General features: G+C 48.8%; 3 protein-coding genes across 3 annotated transcripts; 1 reads left to right on the top strand and 2 right to left on the bottom strand.

Moving 5' to 3' along the window:
* Window positions 1-904: 904 nt before the first annotated feature.
* On the bottom strand, window positions 905-6,362 carry CTDNEP1 (CTD nuclear envelope phosphatase 1). The gene is made up of 8 exons (XM_007952295.2): window positions 6,261-6,362; window positions 3,155-3,221; window positions 2,939-3,057; window positions 2,687-2,758; window positions 2,146-2,262; window positions 1,812-1,923; window positions 1,260-1,344; window positions 905-965 (listed from the first exon to the last, which is right to left on the bottom strand). The coding sequence occupies exons 1-8, from the start codon at window positions 6,360-6,362 to the stop codon at window positions 905-907; spliced, it is 735 nt and encodes a 244-aa protein (XP_007950486.1).
* A 4-nt stretch (window positions 6,363-6,366) lies between these two features.
* On the top strand, window positions 6,367-13,814 carry ELP5 (elongator acetyltransferase complex subunit 5). Its single transcript, XM_007952356.1, has 9 exons — window positions 6,367-6,639; window positions 7,544-7,652; window positions 7,791-7,851; window positions 7,938-8,018; window positions 10,040-10,260; window positions 11,803-11,984; window positions 12,728-12,823; window positions 12,963-13,063; window positions 13,700-13,814. The coding sequence occupies exons 1-9, from the start codon at window positions 6,367-6,369 to the stop codon at window positions 13,812-13,814; spliced, it is 1,239 nt and encodes a 412-aa protein (XP_007950547.1).
* Window positions 13,815-14,506: 692 nt separating this feature from the next.
* Window positions 14,507-16,086, bottom strand: CLDN7 (claudin 7). Its single transcript, XM_007952294.1, has 4 exons — window positions 15,864-16,086; window positions 14,959-15,123; window positions 14,776-14,860; window positions 14,507-14,669 (listed from the first exon to the last, which is right to left on the bottom strand). The coding sequence occupies exons 1-4, from the start codon at window positions 16,084-16,086 to the stop codon at window positions 14,507-14,509; spliced, it is 636 nt and encodes a 211-aa protein (XP_007950485.1).
* Window positions 16,087-23,850: the final 7,764 nt, after the last annotated feature.

The following is a 23,850-nucleotide window of genomic DNA, read 5'->3' as shown; positions in this document are numbered from 1 at the left end:
CCGGCCGAAACCTTTTTTTTCTTCCAAACCGTATGCCCCGTCGGGCGTGCAGGTTTCTCATTTCATTTTTCTGTATTGTGAAACTCAAGTTCCCTCATTACTCACAGCTCTCCTTCCATTCCCCACCAGGACGCCCATCTCGTGTCTAACCCTTCCCACCATAGCACCCGATGCCGACATTCTCTACTCCATCCCCAGAAAGCCAGCCGCTCACCACCACCTTCCTTCCCTTTGAGCCCACAGGCAATCTCTTGACCTTCTGCCTCTGACACAGGGTCCCCTCCCATCCTTTCCCAAACCCCAGAGAAGGACCTAGGGCAGCTTTGGTTTCAAAGTTATAATGCATGGTTTGAAAGAGAGGAAGGAAAAACAGAAAGCTGGTTACAGGTTTGAAGGAATCTAGGAAGAGAGAAAAATAGATGGAAAGAAAGAGGGGACAAGTTTTGGGGAAAACCCAGTGGCCCCAAATCCCAATCACCCACCCACAACCCAGCCCTCGGAGCAGAAGTGAAGAATTAAATCAGTTTTGTACAAGAGTTTTTAAAAAATCAAATCACAACAAAGCTGGTTTGGCTTCTCTTTGAGCCTCCAGGATCACCGTCTGTCTGTCTTGTCTGTCTGTCTGTCTCTAAATCTGGCCACTCCGGCCACTCCACAGACACTATTTCAGCATTCCTAGGTTTTCAGGGAGTGTGAACATGAAGATAGAGTGAGGCTGCTTCAGAGTCTGGCCCATGTGTCCATCCAGACTCCAAGTGGAGTACGTGGCTCCCAGGGTAGAGAGGGGTAGGAGGGGCAGACCTGCCCAGGCAGTCCTCACCATTGCACAGGGCATCAGACGGGATCCTGAGGGCTCACCCTCACTCTCCCCCCCACCCCAACTCAGGTGGAGGGGGAGCAGCTGTCACCAGAGCCTATGTTGGTGGAGGTTTCGACTCAGCACAGAACGAACATCAGCGGTGAACCTGGGATGACAACAACTTGCATTGGTAGAATGTCTTATAGTTTTTATCTTGACAACAATAACTTAAGACAGCCTCTTTGGAGATATGGGACAGAGAATTATCACCATTTTTCAGACGAGACCAAAGTTCAGTTTGCCCAAAACCTAATGGCTAAAAGTGGTTAAGTAAGAAAATCTGGGTAAAAACACTCAATTCTAAGGGAAAAGAAGTAAGTGAAAAAGGACAAACGTTTATTCCCTTTTGGGATCCCCACCTCCTCCTCTCCAGAAATCCAAGTGTGGAGTGTGCCCTTACCTGAGGGCATCCAGCATCGGCAGCAGGTTGAGAAGAGCCGTGTCACTGGGGTCACTGAACCAGGACTTGATGGGGATGGCATTGTCTAGTTCAAGTAAAAATGAAGATGGGAAGAAGCAAAGGATTCAAGAGACGGAGGTGGTGGTGGGTTTTTTTACGTTTATTGGAGAGGACCATTCTTTAAAAATATAAACCTCCCGCCCTACTCAACAACTTAAGTAAAACACTTCTGATATATTCTCCAAAATAAGATTAACTTTTAAATTACCCAGATATCATACTAATGGGAGGCTTCTATTCAAATCTATTGTCTGTCATTGTGCCCCATGAAGCAAATCTGATCTGAGAAATCTGATTAATGAATGGGGATATACAGGAGGGGAAGGCTGTCATTTCAAATAAAGAGGTAACTTGCATTCAGACCCCTAGCAAACCAGAGAATCCCCGTTCTCCAGGACCACTTAAGGTCTCCTGGCCCCTAGTTCCATGCAATCAGAACACCTTCTCAGAACCACTCCCTGGTCCTGGCCAACTCATCACCTTCCCTCATACCTGGATGGCTCCTGTAAGCCCCTGGGGAGTTATCCAGGATCACAATGCTGGAGAGGTCACTGTGGACCACAGAGAGGTCCTTAATGTAGCTGCCCAACTCCAAAGTGCAGTGCTGGAAGGCATGGTGAGCTGGGCATCAAAAGGAGACTCGCCCTCGGTGGCTGCTTCCCCAAATCAAGTTGGATGCCCAAGGGCAGCCAGCTACCGCAAAGAAAATTATGCATATGCCTCCCCAAACCCCCCAAAAGATCCCATTCCAGGATAAATGCCTCAAATCCACTTCTCTCCCCAGTGAGCTGCCTCCTGAACCTCACTCTGGATGCCAGTGCCTTACCTGTCTGTAGTATCTCCTCTTGAGGATGCTTCTGCTATTGTCCAGTTTGTCTGCCACAGCAGAGCCATAAATCTCCATGCTTGCTGTGAACACCACCAGCTCGTACCACTGGCTCACCTGAAATACAGTGGGAGAGACAAAGGGATCAGAGAAGAGGTGATCGTATATTTCCATCCAGTTCTCTTTCCCTAGAACACAAGCCTAGTCCTTCAGGCCTTCCAGCGACATCAAATGTCTCTGGGGACACAAAACTGTGGACGCTTCTCCAAACCCCTAAACTCGGTGTCTTAGGCATCCTACATTCTTAAGATTCAGAGACCCAAGAACAAAAGAGCAGGATGCCTGTGGATTACTGGCATTACATCAGCACAACAAATAAAACTGATCACTGCAAGCCACTCCTGTCATCCTACAACCTCTCTTGTCTAAAACTGCCCTTACCCATTTCTCTTCACCCTGACTTCCTCCAAGTTTTCTGAATTCCCAGAGTCCTAAAATCATTCCTTCATCCCAGAGTTCCCTTTCACTCCCCAAAACTTACCACTTCTAAGAAGAAATCCACATGAGGCCTCTTATGTACAAAAAACCGGACAGGATGTTTGTCTATTACCACCTACAGAGAAACAGAGCAAGGCAGGGGAAATCCTGGGCTCCACACACAACACAACCCTAGAGGATGCCCCCACTGCCAATCGCCCTCCTTTAGGCTGATGCGGACACTAGGGGATGGGGATAAGATGCTCTGGGGTAGGAAAGAGAGTCCTCCTGTGCGCAGAGTGACACCCCCCCATACCTTGAGGATGAAGTCAGGAGGCGTCCCAGGCCGGACTGTGGGCCTCAGAACCCCATCATGGTGGGAGTGAATAAGTGTCTCATCCAGATCCAGTACCAGGATTTTCCTCTTCACCTGGCCTGGATCACAAAGGGAAGGCATAATACCAACCGATCTCCAGCACAGAGCCTGGACCCCCCTTCACCTTCAAGGAGTCTTCCCAGCAAAGAGACTCACCTAGCCGATTCCGGGATACAGGAGATAAAGGAAGGATATCATAGCGAACAGTTTGATACTGTATTACCTAAGAATAGCAAGGCAGAGGGTTAGGCCCTTGACCAGGAAATCTCTCCCAGTAACAACAACAACAACCAGTTGCTGTTGATTTCAACTCATGGCAACTTCACCTTTCAGAGTAGAATTATGCTCCATAATGTTTGCGATGACTGTGCTCTTTCAGAAGTAGAACACCTCGCCTTTATTCCAAACCACCTCTGGGTGGATTCAAACTGCCAACCTTTCAGTTAACTATCTGTGCCATCCAGAGACTATTAGTGACAATGATAGACAATGAATATCAAGCATTTATCATATGCCAGGTGCTGTGTAAGTGATTTAGGATTACTTCATCTAATCCTCAAAACAACCGTAACAGTAACAATGATACTATTGTCCTTGTTTCAAAGATGAAGAAACTGAGGCTTAGAGAAGTTAAATGCCTCATCCGAGATTCCACAGCTAGAAATTATTATATTTAGTTGTTTGTTTCCCCAGTTAGAATGAAAACACAGATTTCCATCTTGATTTTTGGGTGTATTCTCAGTGCCCAAGAAAGTGTAGCAGGAGTTCCTGGATGGTACAAACAGTTACGTGCTGGGCTACTAACCAGAAGGTTGGCATTTCAAAACCACCCAGAGGCACCTCGGAACACAAGCCTAGAGATCTGCTTCCGGAAGGTTACAGCCTTAAAAACCAAACGGAGCAGTTCTACTCTGCACACATGGGGTCACCATTAAGTCTGAAAAGGGTTGACAGCACCTAACAAGAACAGTGTAACAGATAATCAGTAAATATTGGTATAATACATGAACTAGGGGAGCCAGGATTGTACCCACAAACTGACCAAGAGCCCGCCCTCTTACTCATGGCATTCTACTACACTGAACAAAGAAACACACAGTCCTTTCCCCATCTCCAAAGACTCTTTGTGGCAACTCCTATCTTAGGTGGGGAACTAAGAGCCTCAGATTTCTCAGTGCACAAGGAAGTAGAGGTCAGGAGGGGAGACCTTGGATCCCAGAGGGGAATTCAGGTTGAGGGAATCCAGAGGTTGTCAGGTCAGCTCAGTTCCTCTGGCTGGGGGCCACCGAGCCTATTTTAACCAACCACCTGTCCGTTTCTGTCTGTACTCGCCAAGTCACAAGCTGCAGGAGCCTCCACCCTCTGAACAGCCTCCTATCCAGGTACCCAGGGCAAGGCAGAGAACACTGGAAAGCCCCACTTGCCAGGCTAAGTGACAAGGAATGGAGAAGTCCATGGCGAAGCACAGGCTTACGAATGAGAGGTGAGGAAGGGACAAGGATGTCACCGCCTCAGTCCTACAGCCCTGCTTCCCCAAGCCTTCTCTTGGGGATTCTATTTCCTAACACCCTGATCTCCCCATGCAAAGCCTGGCAATTCCCTCCCCTGCTCTTCCCTTCTAAGGCACAGACAAATGCTCTTCTGTCTACCACTAGGCCCCATCCTCACCACCATCAGGCTCCCCCCTTACAAACCAGAGAGCCCTCTCCTCCTAATCCCAAGGCATCTGCCCTTCTTCTTTTTTTCCCTGGGCCGTGATGAAGGCCGAAACAGCTCGGGTGTCCTGCTCCGCTATCTCAGGTTGCACATGCTGGGCATGCAGGGAATGCTCCACACATCTGCCAGAAAGGGGGTGGGGGAAGAAAGCAGATCCGAAAGGAAGACAAAAGGCTGCGAGGTCAGTGATGCCCAAAGGAGCGCAATTTCTGAAATAAGTACCCTCTGGATGGCTGGAGTGCCACTCTCCACACCTAGAGCAGAAAACTGAAGTGTTGCAAGAGAGACAAGGATTGCTCAGGCCAAGGTCAGGCAGAGAGGCCAGCGACTATCACAGGAAGAAAACCCCAGGAGCTAGCCCCCCACACACCTCAGCATCTGCAACCCAAGATTTCTCTTGGCTCCTAGCTCTGTGTCAGGGAAACAGACCCTTGCTACAACCTCGACCATCCAGAACATTTGTCACCCTCCATCAAGGAGCAGAAGGACTGGTAAAGGAGAGAAGGAATCAAAGGCCAGGCCATTCCCCCATATCAAGAAGTCCACCGCCACCACCATCCGAGACGTTCTGGCAATTCCCTTGACCTGGGCAGGCCCTACCTGGTTTTAGTCTTTCAGCTTTTACTGAGGTATGCCAGAGTACAGACAGGAGAAGCTCTGTACCCCAGCTCACTGAATTTTCCCTAGTTCCTTCATAGAATGTTCCCCAATAATGATGAGAACACAAGGGCATATTCATTAAGTGATGTTAGCCTAAGGAGCTTTGACCTTGGAAAAAAGATATGGGGGAGGGGACAGAGATGCTTGGGTATATCCACAGTCTCCACCGCTCAGTGTTCCTCGCAATGCTTGGGTTTCCTGGAGAAACAATTGTGTCCTCAGATTCAACTCAGACAACCAACAAGCAGCTTCTTCTGAAAGGGACACCCAAACTTTAATGTGCTCCCTTTTCTAACTAAAATAAGTCCATCATGAAGATACCTTGTGTAGTCCCAGAGTCTCAATAAATCCAGACACTCACGTTCACACTATGAATTAATTAAGTTCCCGGGCCTTTCTGGAGAAGTTCCCTTAAAGCAGGAGTTTCTCCTTCACAACCAGGGCTTTTCCCAAGATTTTATCCTTGTTTGTCACATATGCTCTGTCACCCACCCCCACCCTTGACACAAAAGTATTGAGATTCCCAATGGCAGGGTCTTCCAAAAACCCACCTGAACAGGTCTGACTGCCATCAAACAGGTGTTCCCCGCCTCTCCATTTCTTTAGCAACAACTTCAGCTTTCTTAAAGGGCGCCCCACCCACCAACCTAGCTCCTAAGTGTTACCAAATCTTGTCCCCGTCTAGACCCATCAAAGTCCCCCAAATCCCTGCTCTTACTACAAGGGTCTCCCTCCTCTCCACCCCTCCCACGCTCCGCTCAGGATGCCCTAATTCTCTAACAGAAGCAGCCCCCGACAGCACTCCCTTCCTAGGCCTAACCAGGCCCATCAGTTTCCGAACGCCTGTGGGTCCCCACCGCCACCACCAGCGACCACCCAGGCTCACCGTGCGGATCTGCCTCCGCAAAAGGTAAATGAAGAAGCTCCAGAGCTTGGCGGCGAAGGCCACGAACGTGCGCAGCCCCAGCAGACACTGCGTCCGCATCATCCCGATGACCCCGGCACCGCCGGCCCCGGGGCCCCCGCGGCCCAGCTCCGCCAGCCCCCCGGGGGCAGCCCCCCGCCGCCGGGAGGGGGAACGGGGGCCCCGAGTGGCAGGTGAGGCTGCAGAGAGGGACACGGAGCGGGCGGCTCAGAAAGCCACCCCCGGCGAGGGGAAAGCCCAGAGGAGCAGGGAGCTGGGGGACAGGCGTGGGCAGCCCGCGGGGGCCCACATGGACGGGGAGCGGCACCGACGGCTTCGCAAAGGTTGCGGGCCGAGACAGGTCGGGTTAGGACGGGGTCCTCCGAGACCAGAAGGGAAGGGGATGGAGAATTGGGGGAGGGGGCAGTGGGGGAGGGGATTAGGGAGAGGGGAGGAAAGGAGAAGGGAGGGGGAGGGGAAAGGGGGAAGCGGAGGGTGGCCCGCTGCGCAGGCGCGCTAGGGGGCTGCTCGCGGGAAAGGGGCGGGTGGGGGTCAGAGGTGCACGAAGGGCTGCGGCGGCGGAAAACAGGCCGGCTGAGCGAAAGAACTGGGAAGGAGGGGGAGGGGGAGCCGAAAGGCGCGGAGCTCTAGGCTGGAGCGGCTTCCCCCTCCCCGAGGTCGGGAGTGTCTTAGCTGCTGGGGAGCGGGGCCTCAGCCTCTGCAGCTGGTTTTCCCACTCTGACGGGCGCCATTTTACTGCCCAGAGGGCTTCCCTCCTCCTTTCTTCCCCCGCCTTCCCCTCTGACACTACTTCCGGTGGTGACGTGTATTCGCTTCTCCGGGACTAAAGTACCCCTTACTCGGACTACCGGGTCGGGGATAAGGGAGGCGGAGTATGTTTCCAACAAGGCCTCAGTGTCGCGCACGCGCTAAAGGTTGCGGTGGGGCGGGGCTTGAGGTAACGCTAGCCCCGCCTCAAGCCGGCGGGAAGGTGTGAAGTCGCTGCCTCTCGGCTTGGGCCATTGGGCGGGCTCGTGAATCCCGGTCCCCCTCCCACGGGCAACTGACCCAACGGCTCTCCCTGCCCCAGTGATGGTGAAGATGTAGACAGAGGGCGTCGTCCTTATGTCTTTGCGCCAGGGTTATGGAGGCGACTCTCCACGTGTGCCCTCCCTGGAAATATAAACATAATCACCTCTCATTCCCAACTATGCCTTGGCTTAGGGTGGAAGAAGTAATTAATGCCACACCCCTTTCACCCGTAGTGGGCTGGGCAACGGGCCGTGACGTCATCAGAGGGCGCCCGAGTAGGTGCGGAACTGGAGCCGAAGATGGATTCGCTGTTGACCCTTGGGGGCTTGGTACTACTTCGGGGTGAGCAGCAGAGGCGCAGGGATTTCTAGGGCTGGCTCAGAGAGCACTAATGGAGAGGAAGGGCCATGAGTCACGGACTAAGGGTGGAGATGGCCATGGGCGCGTGAAAGCCTCTCACTGCTTATCTGCTCTCCCCAGACTCGGTGGAGTGGGAGGGTCGCAGTCTCTTGAAGGCGCTTATCAAGAAATCTGCACTCTGGTAAGTATTCCGTAGTATCTCCCTGTCCAGCCGGGAAGGCAGCCTGGGTCCCCCTCTTTTGACACTCCACCTCATCTGTGCTTCAGTGGGAAGCAAGTCTACATCCTGGGCTGTGAAGTTAGCGAGGAAGAGTTTCGTGAAGGTTTTGACTCCGATATTAACAGCCGGTAAGTCACATAGGGTCGCTATGAGTCGAAAATCGGCTCGCCAGCAACGAAGTACAAATCTAGAAGAGATATAATTGGGTGTGGGATCTGTGTTGCTAAACAACTCGCTTAGTGCAATAACAGAACCTGGTACATAGTAGCCCCTACTTATTCATTGAAGGGATAGACCAGGGTCTTTCAGGAGGAGAAAATTACCAAGAGGAATGATAAAGAGTGGTGAATATCTAAAAATACAAAGCATAGAAGTTGAAACATTTTAAAAAATTATAATAATATGGGGAGGAAGTGGGAGGGGAGCTGCTGCATTGTAAATTTTGGTCAGTGACATGAGACAAAGTATATGTGAACTGCTGTATGAAAAGTGAATTTACTCTGTAAATCTTCACCCAAATCCTAAAAAAAAAAAAAAAAAAAAGTTAAAAAATTATAATAATAAAGAGCAGACAGTACAATTTTTCAACAGTCTTATTGGAGGATAAGAATAAACATGCTCTGTCTTTTGAGTTACTTAGAGTCTGATGGTGATTAATCCAAGATGGGTTCCAAATCAACACAACTACAGACTACAGAAGAACGTTAGAGGCAGAAGGAACAGCATATGCAAAATTAGGGAGGTGGTAGAGCTTCCTGGGATAACAGGTCACATGGATGAGCAGCCACCTGATTCTAAAAGGTCTCTGTATGAGCTTAGTGTTATCCTAAAGGCCACTTTAGGGATGGCATTTGGGACCTGTGAACCTAGATTATTGCAGTAGCCTTTCTACCCAGTTGCCCTGTTTCCAGGCTGCCCCTTCCAATCCATCCTCCACATTGTCATCACTGGACTAGGTTTTCTGATAGGTTTCATCTTGTCACTGTCTTGCTCCTAAATTTTCAATGACTCTCCACAGCCTTTAGGATAACACTAAAAGGACCTTCTTGTTGTCAGGTGCCATCAAGTCGGCTTTGACGCATTGCGACCCATTGTACAAGAGAACAAAACACCTCCTGATCTTGTATCGTCCTCATAATCTTTGCTGTGCTTGAGCCCATTGTTGCAGCGGCTGTGTCAGTCCATCTCATTGAGGGTCTTCCCCTTTTTCACCCACCTTCTGCTTTACCAAGCATGATAGCCTTCTCCAGGGAATGGTCCCTTCTGACAACATAAGTAGGTGAGATGAAGTCTGGCCATTCTCACTTCCAAGGGTCATCCTGGCTGCACTTCATGTGGACAGATTTTTTTGTTCTTCAGGCAGTCCAGATTAAGATCATAAGTAGAATGTTTTCTACTTCTTAATTTGAATAGCTCACTGAATACTAATAATTTGTACTTTTTTTTTTTTTTTTGCCTGCAGTCACTACTTGACTAAGTGTTTCAGTAGAACCAGGTGGAGGTCTGGTAACAGTGTTGTGTTTTTTTTTTTTTTTTTTTGAGCCTTAAATTTGAGGCCATTGTTGTGGTAGAGGTGTTACTATATGTTAACATGGCATTCATAAGGGAAGCAGAAGATAGAAAGAAGGTACCTGGAAACAAGTTCTGCCACCAGGAAGCTCTCCTAGGATTTCTAGCCCATACCATTCTCCCTTTCCTGAACTTCTATTTTGTCTGTAGTTAGTATGTCATGATTTAATTCTTGACTTTTCCTAAGATGCCTTATAGGCAGGAACCATGTCTAAGATCCTCTACTTTTTCTTTTATCTATCCAGAGAATGATACACTTTAGGTGACACTTAGGAAATATTTGCTGATGATAACAGCAAGCATTTAATATGTGTCAGCATTGCTAAATGCCAAGAGGCATTATTTTACAAATGAAGAAACTGAGTCTTAGGCTAAGTAATTTATTGGCTAGATGACCTTGGAGAAATAGCAAAGCCAAGCTTAGAGCTTTAGACTGTCTTGACTCCAAAGTCTGTGCTGTCAAACACTGTGGTCTGCCTCTCAGTGTTTAGATCATCACTGAGATAAAAAAAAAAAAAGTTGAAGTTTGAGGTGGGGAACAAGGAGCAGTATTGTGTTGTCTCCTGTTTTCCCTTTGCAGTCTGGTTTACCATGACTTCTTCAGAGATCCTCTCAACTGGTCAAAGACTGAAGAGGCCCTTCCTGGAGGGCCCCTGGCATCCTTGAGAGCCCTGTGCAGGAGGACACATTCTGATCCTGTTACCATTGCTCTCGATTCACTCAGCTGGCTGCTGCTTCACCTCCCGTGCACCACGGTGTGCCAGACCTTACGTGCTCTGAGCCATCGAGACTCCCACCCTGGTGAGCCTCTTTCCTCTCCCATTGCCAAGGACTGTAACCCCTTTCCTTTCCACCCTAAACAAAAAAACATAACAAAGACCTGCTGTTGTTCAAATGTCAGTCTGATCAAGGTACTACTAGAACTTCAATCCTCCATCAGCTCTTGGTGGCCTTCAGGATGGTATTGATCCTTTCTTCATCTGGTCTTTGCTTACTTTGAAGTCTCATTTCTTACACCTTGTACACCTTCTCCCTAATCGTTTTTCCTAGTTCTTGACTTTTCCATAATGCCTGCCATCTATCAATTGTTTTTCTCTTCTGCAAGTTCCTTTTCACTCTCTCATTTTGGTCATTCATTCATTCAACAAACATTAAGTATGTACAATGTGTCAGGTATGATTCTAGGTAATGGGAAAATAAAGACTAACTTTGTAGTTGAGTCCTTACTTTCCAGGAGCTCAGGGTTCCATAAAAGATTAACAGACAGTTACTAGATAGTCTAATAAGGATCATGATGATAAAGACATACACAAGAAAGGCATTGCCTGGAAGAATCAGCCAGGCAAGTTTGCTGCAGAAGTGTTAAAAAGCTAAGATGTCGCTTTGAAGACAGGTGCATCTGAGCCAAGCCATATTTTCATTCACGCTGTATGCATGTGAAAGCTGGACAATGAATAAGGAAAACCAAAGAATATTGATGCATTTGGATTATGGTGTTGGTGAAGAATATTGAACATATGATGGGCTGCCAGAAGAACAATAAATCTGTCTTATAAGAAGTACAACCAGAACGTTCCTTAGAAGCAAAGATTATGACACTTGATTTTACGTACCTTGGACATGTTATCAGGTGGAACTATTCCCTGGAGAAGGATGTCATGCTTGGTAAAGTAGAGGGTCAGTGAAAAAGGGGAAGACCCTCAGTGAGGTGGGTTGACGCAGTGGCTGCAACAGTGGACTCCAGCGAGCAACGCTTTGCTGGGTGGCACAGGACCAGGCGTTGTGTCCTTCTCTCACACGTAGGTCACTGCGAGTCAGAGCACACTCAACAGTACCTAACAACAACAGTTCTAGAATGAACCACTTGAAATTGCCATTTTTTTATCTCAAAAAGGGTCAGATATCAGCAATTTCCTATAGTTCAACCTGGAAATGCTGACCTCTGTGATTAAAATGTTTTATTAAAGTACATTGCCTGACACTGTAAATGCTCCAAAAAGGAGCAAATCAAAAACAATGACAAATCTTGGCAAGTTCCAGAAACTGTGGGTCATTCCATGTGTAAGAGACGAGGCTGGAAAGCAGAGACTAGATGATGAAGGTGTTAATACCATCTTGAAAGCCAAGAGGAGCTGCTGAAGGATTGAAGTTGTAGTGGTACACTGATCTGATTTACATTTGGTTAAGAAAGTATATTAAAGGAGAGTTGAACAAGGCTTAAAGAAAGGTGGCAAACTTGGCTAAGGTAGATCAGGATTGTGGCAGAGCTGCAGTGTAATGGGGGCTTCTCTTTCTCCTTTTCACTGTTACATCCCAAGCCCTACATTTCTTGTTCCTCCCCAGATGGCAGCACCCCAGTGGAGCGGGTGCATGTGCTGGGCCTGCTACATGAAGACCTTCATGGCCCTGGCCCTCTGGGAGCACTGAGTAGCCTTGCTCAGATAGAGGTGACCCTGAGTGGTATGCTGGGCCAGCTGTTAGCCCACATCCTCTATCGGAGGCCCCGACAGCGCCCAACCCATCAGGTAAGAAGAAACAGGAGGGCAGGAGATTGGGGTCAGAGAAAGGGGAAACATGTTGGAAAGAGCAACAAGAAAGCTAATATGATTGTTTCCCTGTTTTCAGTCATTCATCTAATATTCACAGCTACTCAGTGAAATAGAATGTTAGCCCCATTTTGCAGATTGGGAAACAAGACCAAGCCCACTGCCATCAAATTGATTCCAACTCATAGCAACGCTATAGGACAGAGTAGAACTGCCCCCCTTAGAGTGTCCAAGGCTATAAATCTTTACAGAAGCAGACTGCCTCATCTTTCTCCCAGAGGGGCTGGTGGGTTCAAACCACCCATCTTTTGCTTAGCAATCCAGTGCATTAACCACAGCACCACTAGAGATCCCTCTGAAACAAGTCCAGGGAGGGTTAAATTGAAGTTACTTGCTTACCCAAGGTTACAGGAATAAGTATAAGACCTTACTTACTTGAATTCAGCATTGTTTGACTCAGAGCCTGTGAGCTTAACCACAGAAAGTTACTGCCTCCTGGAAATGGTAAAGGACAAAAGACAGGTGGGTTACTATGGGGAAAAAGGGACAAGTCCATTTGGAGAGCTCGGAAGAAGAGTTAACAGTTGAGGCAGAAGGTGAAAGTAGCTAGCTGTACAGAGATTGGGGTTTAGGGGTGTTAGGTCCTGAGTTGTTGTCTGGTTTACTCAGCAAATTTTGGGAAAAAAAAAACAAAAACCTTTTAACTCATTTTTTCTTCCCAGACTCAGTGGTTCTCCATCCTGCCTGACTTCAGCCTGAATCTCCAAGGCATACCCCCCCGAGAGTCTCAGCCTCACCCAGACTCTCCCACCACCCAGGTATCTAAGAAGGACAGAGCAAGGAAATGAAGCTTGGGGGTCTATTGAAAGGAAAGGGATGAATAAAAGATGAAGACTTCAGGGAAGGGGCCGAGATTCCAGAGTTGGGACAGAGTGACAGCATCATTTGTATCCACAGGTGGATCCCACAACTCATTTAACCTTTAACCTTCGCCTGTCCAAGAAAGAAAAAGAAGCCAAAGATAGCCTGACCCTGCCCTTCCAGTTCAGCTCTGAAAAGTAAGGTTGCAGCCTATGTGCCCAGGTCCCTGAGTTGAGCTCAGCAGCTGGGCCAGAGAGGTGGGGTGACTGCATGTAATTGATTAACCTCTCAGACTCTTTATAGGGGCTAAAGTCCACCTCAAGACAAATCTGGGGTGTGGTTCTCTACCTACCTATACCCACACCATGGCAGAGCACCTTTATGTATCTTTTCTCTCCTTTAGAGCCTTGGGACCAGTTCAAAATTGTCCTCAGTGCACCCTGGGCCTAGGCTGTGGCCCTATCTCCAGGCAACAGTGCGAAGTAGACAGGAAACTAGATGGGTGTGGCAAAGGCAGTTTAACAAGGGCTTGTAAATGCCTGCTGTTCTGTTGTGCCCAGTGTGTGGGTGGAAGAAGCAAAACTAAGGATCCTTGCCCTCAAGCTGTTAAGAACTTAAATTGTTAGAACAGTACAAGAGTATCCTAGTACCAAATGGTGCTTTAGCACTAACTAAACATGGAAGGAGAGAAAGGGGGGTGAACTTAAGCCAAGAAAACAACATGGAGATTTAACAGGAATTGCTCAAGCGAGGGCCACCAGGAAGAACAGCGTCTGGATACAAACATATGACCCACTCTAACCAGCATCACTTTTTCCTTTACCCCTCCTCAGACAGCAGGCCCTGCTGCGTCCTGGGCCAGGCCAGGCTACCAGCCGTATCTTCTACGAGCCAGATGTTTATGATGACTTGGACCAAGAAGACCCAGATGATGATCTAGATGTTTGACTGGCCAGATTTGAATAGACGGCATTTGGAATGGGAGAGGAAAGAACCTGGGCCCAGAACCATCACCTTCCATTATTTGCCATGCCCTGTCCCCTCTTCCACACCTGTGTCTGTGGAGGCCCTGCCTTGGGACCCCTCTGAGCGAGGGAGGAGGGGCTGACCAGGGCAGAAAATGGGGTGAGAGCATAGAGGAATGTAAAAGAATAGGACCCTCCCCTGTGCCTAATAAAATCTTTATTTTTTTACTAAGAAATAAACTGATAGCTATTTAAGCAAGGGTTGAGAGTCAGTAGCCATGGTGTTTGCACATGAATTACAATGCAAGGGGCCGGGGGAGACGGACGGGACATTTTGCACATCACTGGTGCCCAGTAAGTGTTTTTGAACTGAGCTGAAAGTAGGTGCACTTAGGCTCTGGGCTCCATGCTAGGGTATGGGCCAGAAGAAGAGGCCCTGAAGGGAAAAAAGCCTGATTTCCAAAACATTTTTTATTACTGTACAAAAAGCACGCTCTCCCTTTTATTTGTTTCCCCCACCCAACTCCCCAGGGGACTGTACACGGTGTGCAGCAGGGCTAGGGCGACCAGGAGGTCTTGCCAGGCACCCTGCCCACAGGCTGAGCTCTCTGATCCAGGTCCTTTCAGGCTTCTAGACACATCCAAGCTGTCAGGCTGGGGCAAGGAAGTCCCAGGTCACACATACTCTTTGGCAGAGTTGGGTTTAGGGTAGGAGCGGGGTGGCCGGTACCCAGTTTTGCTCTCAGGGCCAGGACAGGAACAAGAAAGCAGCGCGCCCCCCAGGAGGACCAAAGCAGACCCTGCCCAGCCAATAAAGATGGCAGGACCAAACTCATACCTGTGAAGAGAAGGAATTGGGATTAGAAATCCTGTCTGCCTCTGCCCTCCTCCAGACCCCAGGACCCCAGACCTGCCCCTTTAGGAGGCAGGATTCCCAAACTTACTTGAGATTCACAGGAACCAAGGGGTTATAAAAGTCTGTGACGATCTGATGGCCATACCAGGAGCAAGCTACCAAGGCAGCCAGACCTGGAGAAAGGACGGCCATTCAGACATAGTGTGAGCCCTAACCCCGCGCTTTGCTCACCCTTGCTCCTTCGGGACTGGGAAGCGGTGCCGTCGCTCACCTGCCACAATGAAAATGATGCCTCCGGTCATGGCTATGCGGGCCTTCTTCACTTTGTCGTCTCCTCCACAGCTCGTGCACTTCATGCCCATCGAGGCCACGAACATGGCCAGGAAACTCAGCACGAGAGACACCACCATCAGAGCTCGAGTGGCCTGCAGGGCCGCTGCGGGGAAGGAGGTGGGCCGCCGTCATTGCTGGTGATTCAGTCGCCGCCGGCCGCACCCAATAACCCCTGGACCCTCATGTGCGGGGCACGCGGATGCCGCCGGCGGCCTTGGGGCCCTAGGCAGGAGTTGCCCGAGCCGCGGCCGGCCGGGTCCCGCCCCTCCCGACGTCGCGGCCTTCCTGCTCCCGCCCCGCCCTCTCCGCCCAGGGAGCCGCTGGGGGCGCCAGGGTTTCGATGAAACTGCCCCGGAGAGGGGGAAGGGTGAACCCGGGGCCGCGAAGAGCCGGGCCGCGACCCGAGCCTGCGCGCCGCCGCAGGCCCTGGCCCGCGTCCCAGCTCGGAGTCCGCTATCGAAGCGACCGGGTTTGTGGCTTTGGCTAATAATCGGCCGATAAGATTAGAGGTCGCAGGCGGCTGCCTGCACCTAGCAGAACGCGCGAGGCCCGGGCCCTCAGCCCTGCCCCCGCCATTGTCCGGAAGAAAAGGGCGGGAGAGGTCGGAGGCCGCGGCCTGGTCATCGAAACAGGGGAGGGAGTGGCCCCGGCCCGGGACCGCGGGCCCCCACTTGGGGCTGGGCCGCGGGCAGCAGCAGCGAGGTGAGCCCAGCCGAGACCAGGAGGGTCCTGGCAGCCCACGTGCTGCCGCCCGACCCCGGCTGTTGGGCCTTGGCCCTGCCCTGCACCCCACTCCCGACTTCGACCCTGGGCGCGACTGCCCCGTGGGTCTCGCGGCCTTACCTGGCAGGGCGAGCACCGAGTCGTACATTTTGCAGCTCATCATGCCGGTGCTTTGCGTGATGCAGTCCATCCACAGTCCCTTGTACATGGCCTGGGCCGTGATGATGTTGTCTCCCGCGTACGAGCTCATCTGCCACTGCGGGATGGCGGTGCAAGCCACCAGGCCCACCCAGCCCAGCAGAGCCATGGCAAAGCCCAACAACTGCAGGCCTGAATTGGCCATTTCCGCCCTCAGAAAAGACTCGGCACCGAGAGGGCGACCCTGCAGCACACAAAACTCGGGGGGCAACCCCACACAAAGGCAAGTTGGGGTAAAATTTTAAATCACCCAAAGAAACAAAGTTTTCGGTCAGTTGCTGCAAATCTCGTTCACACAAAGTGAACTCAAACCGATCCCTCGGGCGGGGCGAGGGTCGAGCAGCAGAGGAGGCAGGGCTACGCCCGAGGAGTGGCTCCAAAGAAAAGCTGCCCTCAAAGATCGGGCACCCCTCCGGCGCCACCCGGGCGACCCTACCCAAACAAGGTGGAGGGGCCGTATGGGCGCGGTGCCGGGTCCTGGCAGGCCTCAAAGAACTACCCCGGGCGGCTGGCCCGAGGGTCTAGGGCCGGGAAGAGGCTTCTCCGCGGTCGGCAGGCAGGTGCAGGCCGACAGGTGCGGCGCATCTGAGTATATCTAGGGCGTCAGGGGCGCGCCCCTGTGGCCTGGGACGCGCAGGAGGGGAGAGGCGGGACCGAAGGGGCGGCCGAGGGTGACTTGACGTCACCAAAGGGACACTCACCTGAACCGGAAGTCCTGGCCCCTACTCCTCCTAGCCCAGGTAAGGAGGAAGAAACCTGAGCACCAGGGTCACGCCCCTTCACTTGCCGTGCTTTGACTGCAGGTGGTGAGGAGGCTTTGGCTTCTTGGCAATCCCAGCTCCTCCGGAGTGGACTTCCCTTAGGAACCAGGGATGGCCCTTTCTCTTTCTCCAACAGGTGCTCCCGGGACGCTGCGGAGCCAGAGCTGGGGACGCCCCCTCCAGCCTCGACTCCGCCTTCTCCCCGCCGGGACTCTGGGTTTCGGCTCTAAATACTTTTTGTCCCTCCCCTCTTTGTCCCTTCATCCCCACCCTCTGCTCCTTCCCTTTTTCTTCAGTCTCCTTCCCTGGAGATCACACCTTTAAGGACCCGGCCTCAAGTTCTCAGAACACGCCTCCTCTGCAGCCTTCTTTAAGGTCTCCACTCCCAGAGCCACCACCCCAGCACTTCTCTTGAGCTGTCCCTTTCCCACCCTGGCCCGGCCTTCCAACAGAGACCTGGCTTCTGGGCATGACACCCCAAAATCCCCATCTTTCAGGCCCCCCATTCTGATCCCTGATATGACTTAATACTTGGGCCCTTTTCCACCCTACCTCGGGTCCTGTCCCTAGTCCCGCCCCCCCCCCCTTTTCCGGCATCAAGGCTCCATCTAGTAGAGACCAGCAGGGTGGAGGGATAGAGAAAAAGCTCAGGTGTGAGTGTATGTCACACGCATCATTCCCCTTAGAGTTTTCTGAAACCTGTATCCACCACTCCTCTTCCCCACCACATTTTCCTTCTCTGTCAGCCTGGAACTGTCTATCTGTGTGCACTCTCCCACCACCTCACCTTGATGTCCTTCCTAACACCTGGACCATCTAACAGGGCCTTTGAATCTGCCCACTCCTTGGTTCTTTCCCTCCCTAAGCTGTTGCCCGGGAGCTCTGGTAGCATAGTGGCTAAGACACTTGCCTGCTAACCAGAGGGCTGGCGGTTCAAACCCACCAGCCACTCCTCGGAAGGAAGGTTGGGCAATCCTACTTCCGTAGTGATAACTGCCTTGGAAACCCAAGGAGGGATCGGGGCCAACTCGATGGCACATAACAACAACAACAACAACAAGCTGTTGCCCCACCCTTCCTCCCTCCATCACTTCCAAGCATCTCCATCTCTTATTGTCTCTCTTTTCTCTTATCATTTCTGCCTTCCTGCTCCTGATCCCATATTCCTCTTTTAGTAGTCCTGTGTTCCTAATCATCTCCAATTCCCTTGGAGCCCAGCATCACCAATTAGTCGTTCTTTTCTTGTTCTTGTGTGCGTTATCATTGGCCCTATCCTTCTTCAAGCCCAGTCTTCTCCCAGTCATCCTCTCCTACAGGCTCTTCACACTTCTGCATTAGAGCTTAAATTCTAACACCCTTAGTTTATGGAAGGCTCATTGGGCAATCTACTTCCATAGTGATAGTGCCGCGGCAACCCAAGGAGGGGTCGCTATGAGTCGGATCCGACTCCATGGCAATGGTTGTATTGGCGTTGCATTGCATTACGATCTACAGTGGTCAACAGTTGGAGCCCTAACTCCATTTTGAGTCTTGACATAAGTTCAGGCTCCGGTTGAGTTCTTTCTGATGATTAAACCAGCAGTATGGCTATGCTTAGACAAGGCTGGGACGAGCCCAGGGAGGGACAGTTTGTCCTCAGTAAGTTATGCTCACACAAACAAAGAACTAGGGAACTTGCCTGGGTGTGTCCTTAATGGTTTATCAAAAATGATGTTATCTAATTTATGTTAAAAGCTGGAGTCCTGGTATTGCCTTGTACCTACCTTGTGCTTGAGCCCTTTGTTGCAGCCACACTGTCAATCCATCTGATTGAGGGTCTTCTTCTTTGTCACTGACCAGCTGCTTTACCAGACACAGTGTGCATATCCCAACCATGATCTCTCTTTGCTGATGTAGTCCCACCTGCAACAGTAATGGATTGACCTGCCACCAGTCATGACCTTGTGATGATTTCCTTCGTCTTCTCTCATATATAATGAAAACCATGGCTGAGTTGGCAGACACCATTGGCCTCATGCTGATGGTTTCCCTCATCCAGATGATTGTCTTTGTTTTGTCTTTGGACTGTTTAAGGCTTAATAAAAGATCTCTATAGGATATATTTGAAAATGGTGTCTTTTTCCCCTAATACACCTCTCAGATTTCAAACACCTTTCTTACTCTGTCTCTCTCTCATTTCATTCTCCTTTCTTCTTTTTATTATAATCCTCAACTCTCTTATATTTCCCACCTTTTTCCTCCTTCTCAAACATTTCTCTCTGAATCTTTCTTTCCATTCCTGAATTTTCCCATCACCTTTAACAGAATGGAAGATACTTTAAACAAACAAATTGTTATTCAACAAGCACCATGATTGTTGTTGTTATGTGCCATCGAGTCGGATGGGACTCATAGTGACCCCTCCTTGGGTTTCCAAGGCAGTATCACTAAGGAAGTAGATTGTCCAATCTTCCTTAAGAGGAGTGGCTGGTGGGTTTGAACAGCCAGCCTTCTGGTTAGCAGTCAAGTGCCTTAGGCACTACGCTACCAGAGCACCATGATAGACACAAAGAGTTTATTATTAAAGTCTGCTTGTTACAGAAAAGCAGTTTAATTAGCTTAGTATAGTCCTTAACCTGCTTTTCTATAACAAGCAGATTTTAATAATCTCTTTGTTATTCGTGTCTATTGTGGTACTTACTGAGTAATGGTTTGTTGGTTTAAAGTATCTTCCATTCTGTTAAAGGTAATAGAAAAAGTCAGGAATGAATAATGGTGATTACTGACAACCTGATGAACATATTTAATGTCACTGAGCTACACATGTGAAAATTATTGAACTAACAAATGTTTTGTTGCCTGTATATTTGCCACACACATAAAAAAATGTATTTTAGAAAAGTGTTTTCCAGCTCTAAAATTCCATGCTTCTCATTACTTAAATTTATCCAACTTCCCTCCAAATTTACTGCAAGCCACCATCACCTCTTGCCTGGACGTTGCAGGTATCTCCAAACCAATCTCCCTGTTTCCCATCTTCCTTCTAGAATTCATTCTCCAGAGACATTGTGGTACAATGAATTGCTTTTATATGGCCTTTCTAACCATGGTCTTTAATTCCCATTAAATAACTGGCTGGGATTATGCAAATAAGGTGCATGGAACCCCTGTAGGGGATTGGTTGATTTGTTATCTTGCTGGGGTGGAGAGTAAGCCTTGAAATTAATAAGGAGCTTCCTATATGACTAACTTCCTTGACAGAGGTTTTCGAGAGAGAAATGGAGAGAGAAAGAAGGAGCTGTAACACTGGAGACGGTGTAGCAGCAGCAGCAGCAGCAGCAGGAACAAGAGCAGCACAAGATGGCAGGAACCAAGAGACCAGCAGCAACAAGGACCCAGTGGCAGAAACAGAGAAGAAGCCATCCTGCTCGAAGAACTATATATATCCTGAGTTGTTCCTGTTACTTCTGAGTAGATGCTGATCCCTGGTTGTAACCTGTTGCTTCCCTAGAAACCCCATAATGTTATAACTACCAGTTCTTGAGTTTTGTAAGACCTTGCAGTGAATTACTGAACCTAAAGATGGGAGGAAGAATACTGAGGGGTGAAGGAGTATTGGTGTTAGAGATCATGAAGTGCTATAGCAGTTTGGAGAAGTGGAACATTTGGGACCTCTTAAATCTCTCCCTCATAGGAACCAGTTTTGTGCTGATTCTTATAAAATAAATTATTCATTCAGGGATCTTTCTTTACAAATTCAGATCTTGACATTTGTTGTTTAAAAACCTTAACATTTCTCAATAGCACCCCTTTGCTCCTATTGCTCCACAGGATTTGGCAAGTAAACTCCATACCGTGGTTAGCCAGACTGTGCTCAAGCCACATGAGTCTTCTCTCTGTTCCTGAAATGTACCACATTCCTTCCCACCAAACTGCCTTTGCACACTCTGTTCTCTATGCCTGGATGCTCTTCCTCACCTATCACCCCTCACCATCACCACCCACCTTCCAGTTAATTGACTGATCCTTCAGCTATCAACTCCAGTATCACTTCCGGGAAGTCTGGTCTGACCACCCCACACAGACTGATTCAGGTCACTTGCTGAGTGCTCTCACAGGTATCTGAGTTTTTCTTTCAAAGCTCTTATCATAATCTGTGTTGTAGATTGAGTTGGGTCCCCCAAAAAAATATGTGTTGTAAAACCTAACCTCTATGCTTGTGGTTAAATCCCGTTTGGGAATGGATTGTCTTTATTGTGTTAATGAGACAGGGTAAGTGTAGTGTGATATGATGAATTACTTTTATATGGCCTTTCTAGCCCTGATCTTGTAACTTCCACCAAATAATTGGGGGGAACTTTGCAAATAAGGTGCTTGTGGCCCACCAAAGGGATTGGAGAGCTTGCTAATAATGCAAATAAGGTGCATTATACCTTTGTGAGGATGAGACCATGCAAATAAGGAGTATGGCACCCTAACAAGGGGTTTGGACAGTTTTGCCATCCTGCTAGCCTTAAAATGAGCCATCCAAGAGGCAGAAAGGGAGGGACCTTACTACCACTAAGAAAGAAGAGCTGGGAGTGGAGGCGTCCTTTGGACCTTTGGACCCATGATCCCCTAGACCCAGGGGACACAGAGAGAGAGCAAGATGGTGAGAAATGGCAGCAGCACAACCAGGAGAGCAGCAGGAGACAGCACTGTGGGCTTCCCGCACCATGGAGCAAGAAAGCCGGGCGCCTTTGGGCAGAAGGCTTATTGGAGCTAGAGCTTTGTAAACCTTGCCCAAGCAGGACAGAAGTCAGGCCAGCTCAAGAAGCCCGAAGTGCTGAGAAGCCAAGGGCCAAGAGGCCGAGGGTCAGGAAGAGGTCTGTGTGAGAATAGCCAAGAAGTTGTCCTGACTGGAGAATTATATCCTAAGTTATTCCTGATCCTGAATGGTACATGTTACTTCCCTAATAAACCCCATAATCGTGAGTATTGTCTGTGAGTTCTTGGTGTCTATTGCACCCTCAAACACAGCAAAGAAGTAGAGAGGGACATGAGGATTGGTAAAAAGGTTGGAGAGAGGAGATATGTTTGACTTCTGCTTCATAGGAATCAGCCACAGGCTGATGATCTTGACCACCCCCCCCCATGAAGTTAGATAAAGAGGTCAGAGGCCGACACTCCATTTTTACATGTAGGATGTATCTTAAGCCAATCTTATTTGACATATAAAATAGATTAAACGCATAGTAGAAACAGAGATGAAGTAACATAGATGTCAAGACACTTGGAAATCTCCAAGAAACCAGGAAACAGATACTAAAGGAACAAGGACCTTCCTCCAGAGCCAGCAGAAAAAGAAAGCCTTTCCTTGGAGCCAGCGCTCTGAATTCAGACCTGTAGCCTCCTAAACTGTGAGAAAATAAATTTGTTTGTTAAAGTTATCCATTTGTGGTATTTCTTTTGTAGCAGCACTAGATAATTAAAACAGTCTGAAGCTATTTACTTGGTGTGGTTATTTATTCAATGCTAGGCTCTCTACTGTGCTATAAGTTTCTATAAGAGACAGATGTGTCTGGATTTTTTTTTTTTTTTTACCAATAATTATTTGATGGAATCAACATCAAATAATTATTTGACATATGAGGTCACCATGAATTAGAATCAACTGACAGACAACTGATGGTTGTTCCATTGTTAGATGCTGTCCAGTTGGTTCTGACTCATGGTGACCCTCTGTAAAACAGAACAAAATACTGCCTAGTCCTATGTCATCTTCACAATCTTTGCTGTGCATGAGCCTATTATTGCAGCCACTGTGTCAATCCATCTCATTGAGGGTCTTCCCCTTTTTTGCTGACCCTCTACTTTACCAAGCATGATATCCTTCTTCAGGGTCTAGTCCCTTCTGACAACATAACCAACATACATGTGATGAACTTTGGTCATTCTTGCTTCTAAGGAGCATTCAGGTTGTACTTCTTCCAGAACAGATTTGTTTGTTCTTCTGGCAGTCTATGGTATTTTCAGTGTGCTTCACCAACTCCGTAATTCAGATACATTAATTCTTCTTCAGTCTTCCTTATTCATTGTCCAGCTTTCACAAGCATATGAGACAATTGAAAATATGGTGCAGAAAGGACATGAGGGCAGCATCGTCCTCTGACCTCCTCCAACCTCATGAGGGGGAAGCAGAATCACCATCAGCAACCCAAGACATTCCTATGAGGCCAGACATGCCACCACCCTCCAGCCTTTTTAGCAACTCTGAAACCTACTGTCCCTCCCACAGCACTCTCTACTTCTCTTTTGGGTTCGATAATTCATTACAGTGGCTACACAGAACTCACAGACAATACTCATGATTATGGAGTTTATTAGGGAAGTAACAAGTTACAGTTCAGGTTCAAGAATGCTCAGAATATGCAGCACTATTCACAATAACAAAGAGATGGAAATAACCTAAGTGGAAGAATGGATGAGCAAACTATGGTACATACACACAAGGGAATACTATGCAACACTAAAGGGTAATGTAGAATCTACGAAACACCACATAACGTAGATTAACTTGGAGGACATTATGCTGAGTGAAATAAATAAGTCAATCACAGAAAGAGAAATACAGTATTAGTTCATTATTGTAAAAAGTCAAGGAAAGGTTTATATATGGAAGGAAACTTTCTTTGTTGGTTACCGGGGTAGGAGGGGAAGGGAGGGAACACTGCAAAAACATTTTTTTTTTTTTTAATTTTTAAAAAATGGGAAAAAAACAAAAAAAGAATGTTCAGAATACAATTCTTCGATCAGGACAGCCCCCCCCTTGGCCATGCTCAAAGGCATGCTTCTTTTTGGTCCTTGTTCTCCTGGCCTGGCCTCTTCCCTGCTTGGGCAAGTGTCACAAAGCTCTTTTAGCTCTGCTGATAGGTACACCTCACTCTGCCAGCAAACCCTCTACCCGAAAGCACTTTTCTTTCTTGCTCTGTGGGCCAGCAAGCCCGGTGTTCTGTCCTGTGCCAGTCTCTCGCTTCTCACGTCACTCTCTCTACCTTCTCTCTGCCATCTCAGCACAGGGATCTCAAGTCCATTATTGTTGTTGTTGTTGTTATGTGCCGTCGAGTCGGACCCGACTCATAGCGACCCCTCCTTGGGTTTCCGAGGCAGTATCACTACAGAAGTAGATT

The sequence above is a fragment of the Orycteropus afer genome, unplaced genomic scaffold, assembly GCF_000298275.1.
Source record: "Orycteropus afer afer isolate SDZICR_OR568_19922 unplaced genomic scaffold, OryAfe1.0 scaffold00330, whole genome shotgun sequence".
Classification (NCBI taxonomy): domain Eukaryota; kingdom Metazoa; phylum Chordata; class Mammalia; order Tubulidentata; family Orycteropodidae; genus Orycteropus; species Orycteropus afer.
Note: the sequence above shows the minus strand (reverse complement) of the source record. Positions and strands in the feature narration are given on the sequence as shown.

Excerpts from the sequence above, each read along its gene's own strand:
- CTDNEP1 (XM_007952295.2), bottom strand. The coding sequence starts at position 6,362 with ATGATGCGGACGCAGTGTCTGCTGGGGCTGCGCACGTTCGTGGCCTTC. Across the intron at positions 1,924-2,145 it reads AGAGGAGATACTACAGACAG|CACTGCACTTTGGAGTTGGG; the intron begins GTAAGGCACTGG and ends CATGCCTTCCAG. Across the intron at positions 1,345-1,811 it reads GGCTTACAGGAGCCATCCAG|ACAATGCCATCCCCATCAAG; the intron begins GTATGAGGGAAG and ends TACTTGAACTAG.
- ELP5 (XM_007952356.1), top strand. The coding sequence starts at position 6,367 with ATGACCCCGGCACCGCCGGCCCCGGGGCCCCCGCGGCCCAGCTCCGCC. Across the intron at positions 8,019-10,039 it reads GACTCCGATATTAACAGCCG|TCTGGTTTACCATGACTTCT; the intron begins GTAAGTCACATA and ends TTCCCTTTGCAG. Across the intron at positions 13,064-13,699 it reads TTCCAGTTCAGCTCTGAAAA|ACAGCAGGCCCTGCTGCGTC; the intron begins GTAAGGTTGCAG and ends ACCCCTCCTCAG.
- CLDN7 (XM_007952294.1), bottom strand. The coding sequence starts at position 16,086 with ATGGCCAATTCAGGCCTGCAGTTGTTGGGCTTTGCCATGGCTCTGCTG. Across the intron at positions 15,124-15,863 it reads CTCGGTGCTCGCCCTGCCAG|CGGCCCTGCAGGCCACTCGA; the intron begins GTAAGGCCGCGA and ends CCTTCCCCGCAG. Across the intron at positions 14,861-14,958 it reads CATCATTTTCATTGTGGCAG|GTCTGGCTGCCTTGGTAGCT; the intron begins GTGAGCGACGGC and ends TCCTTTCTCCAG.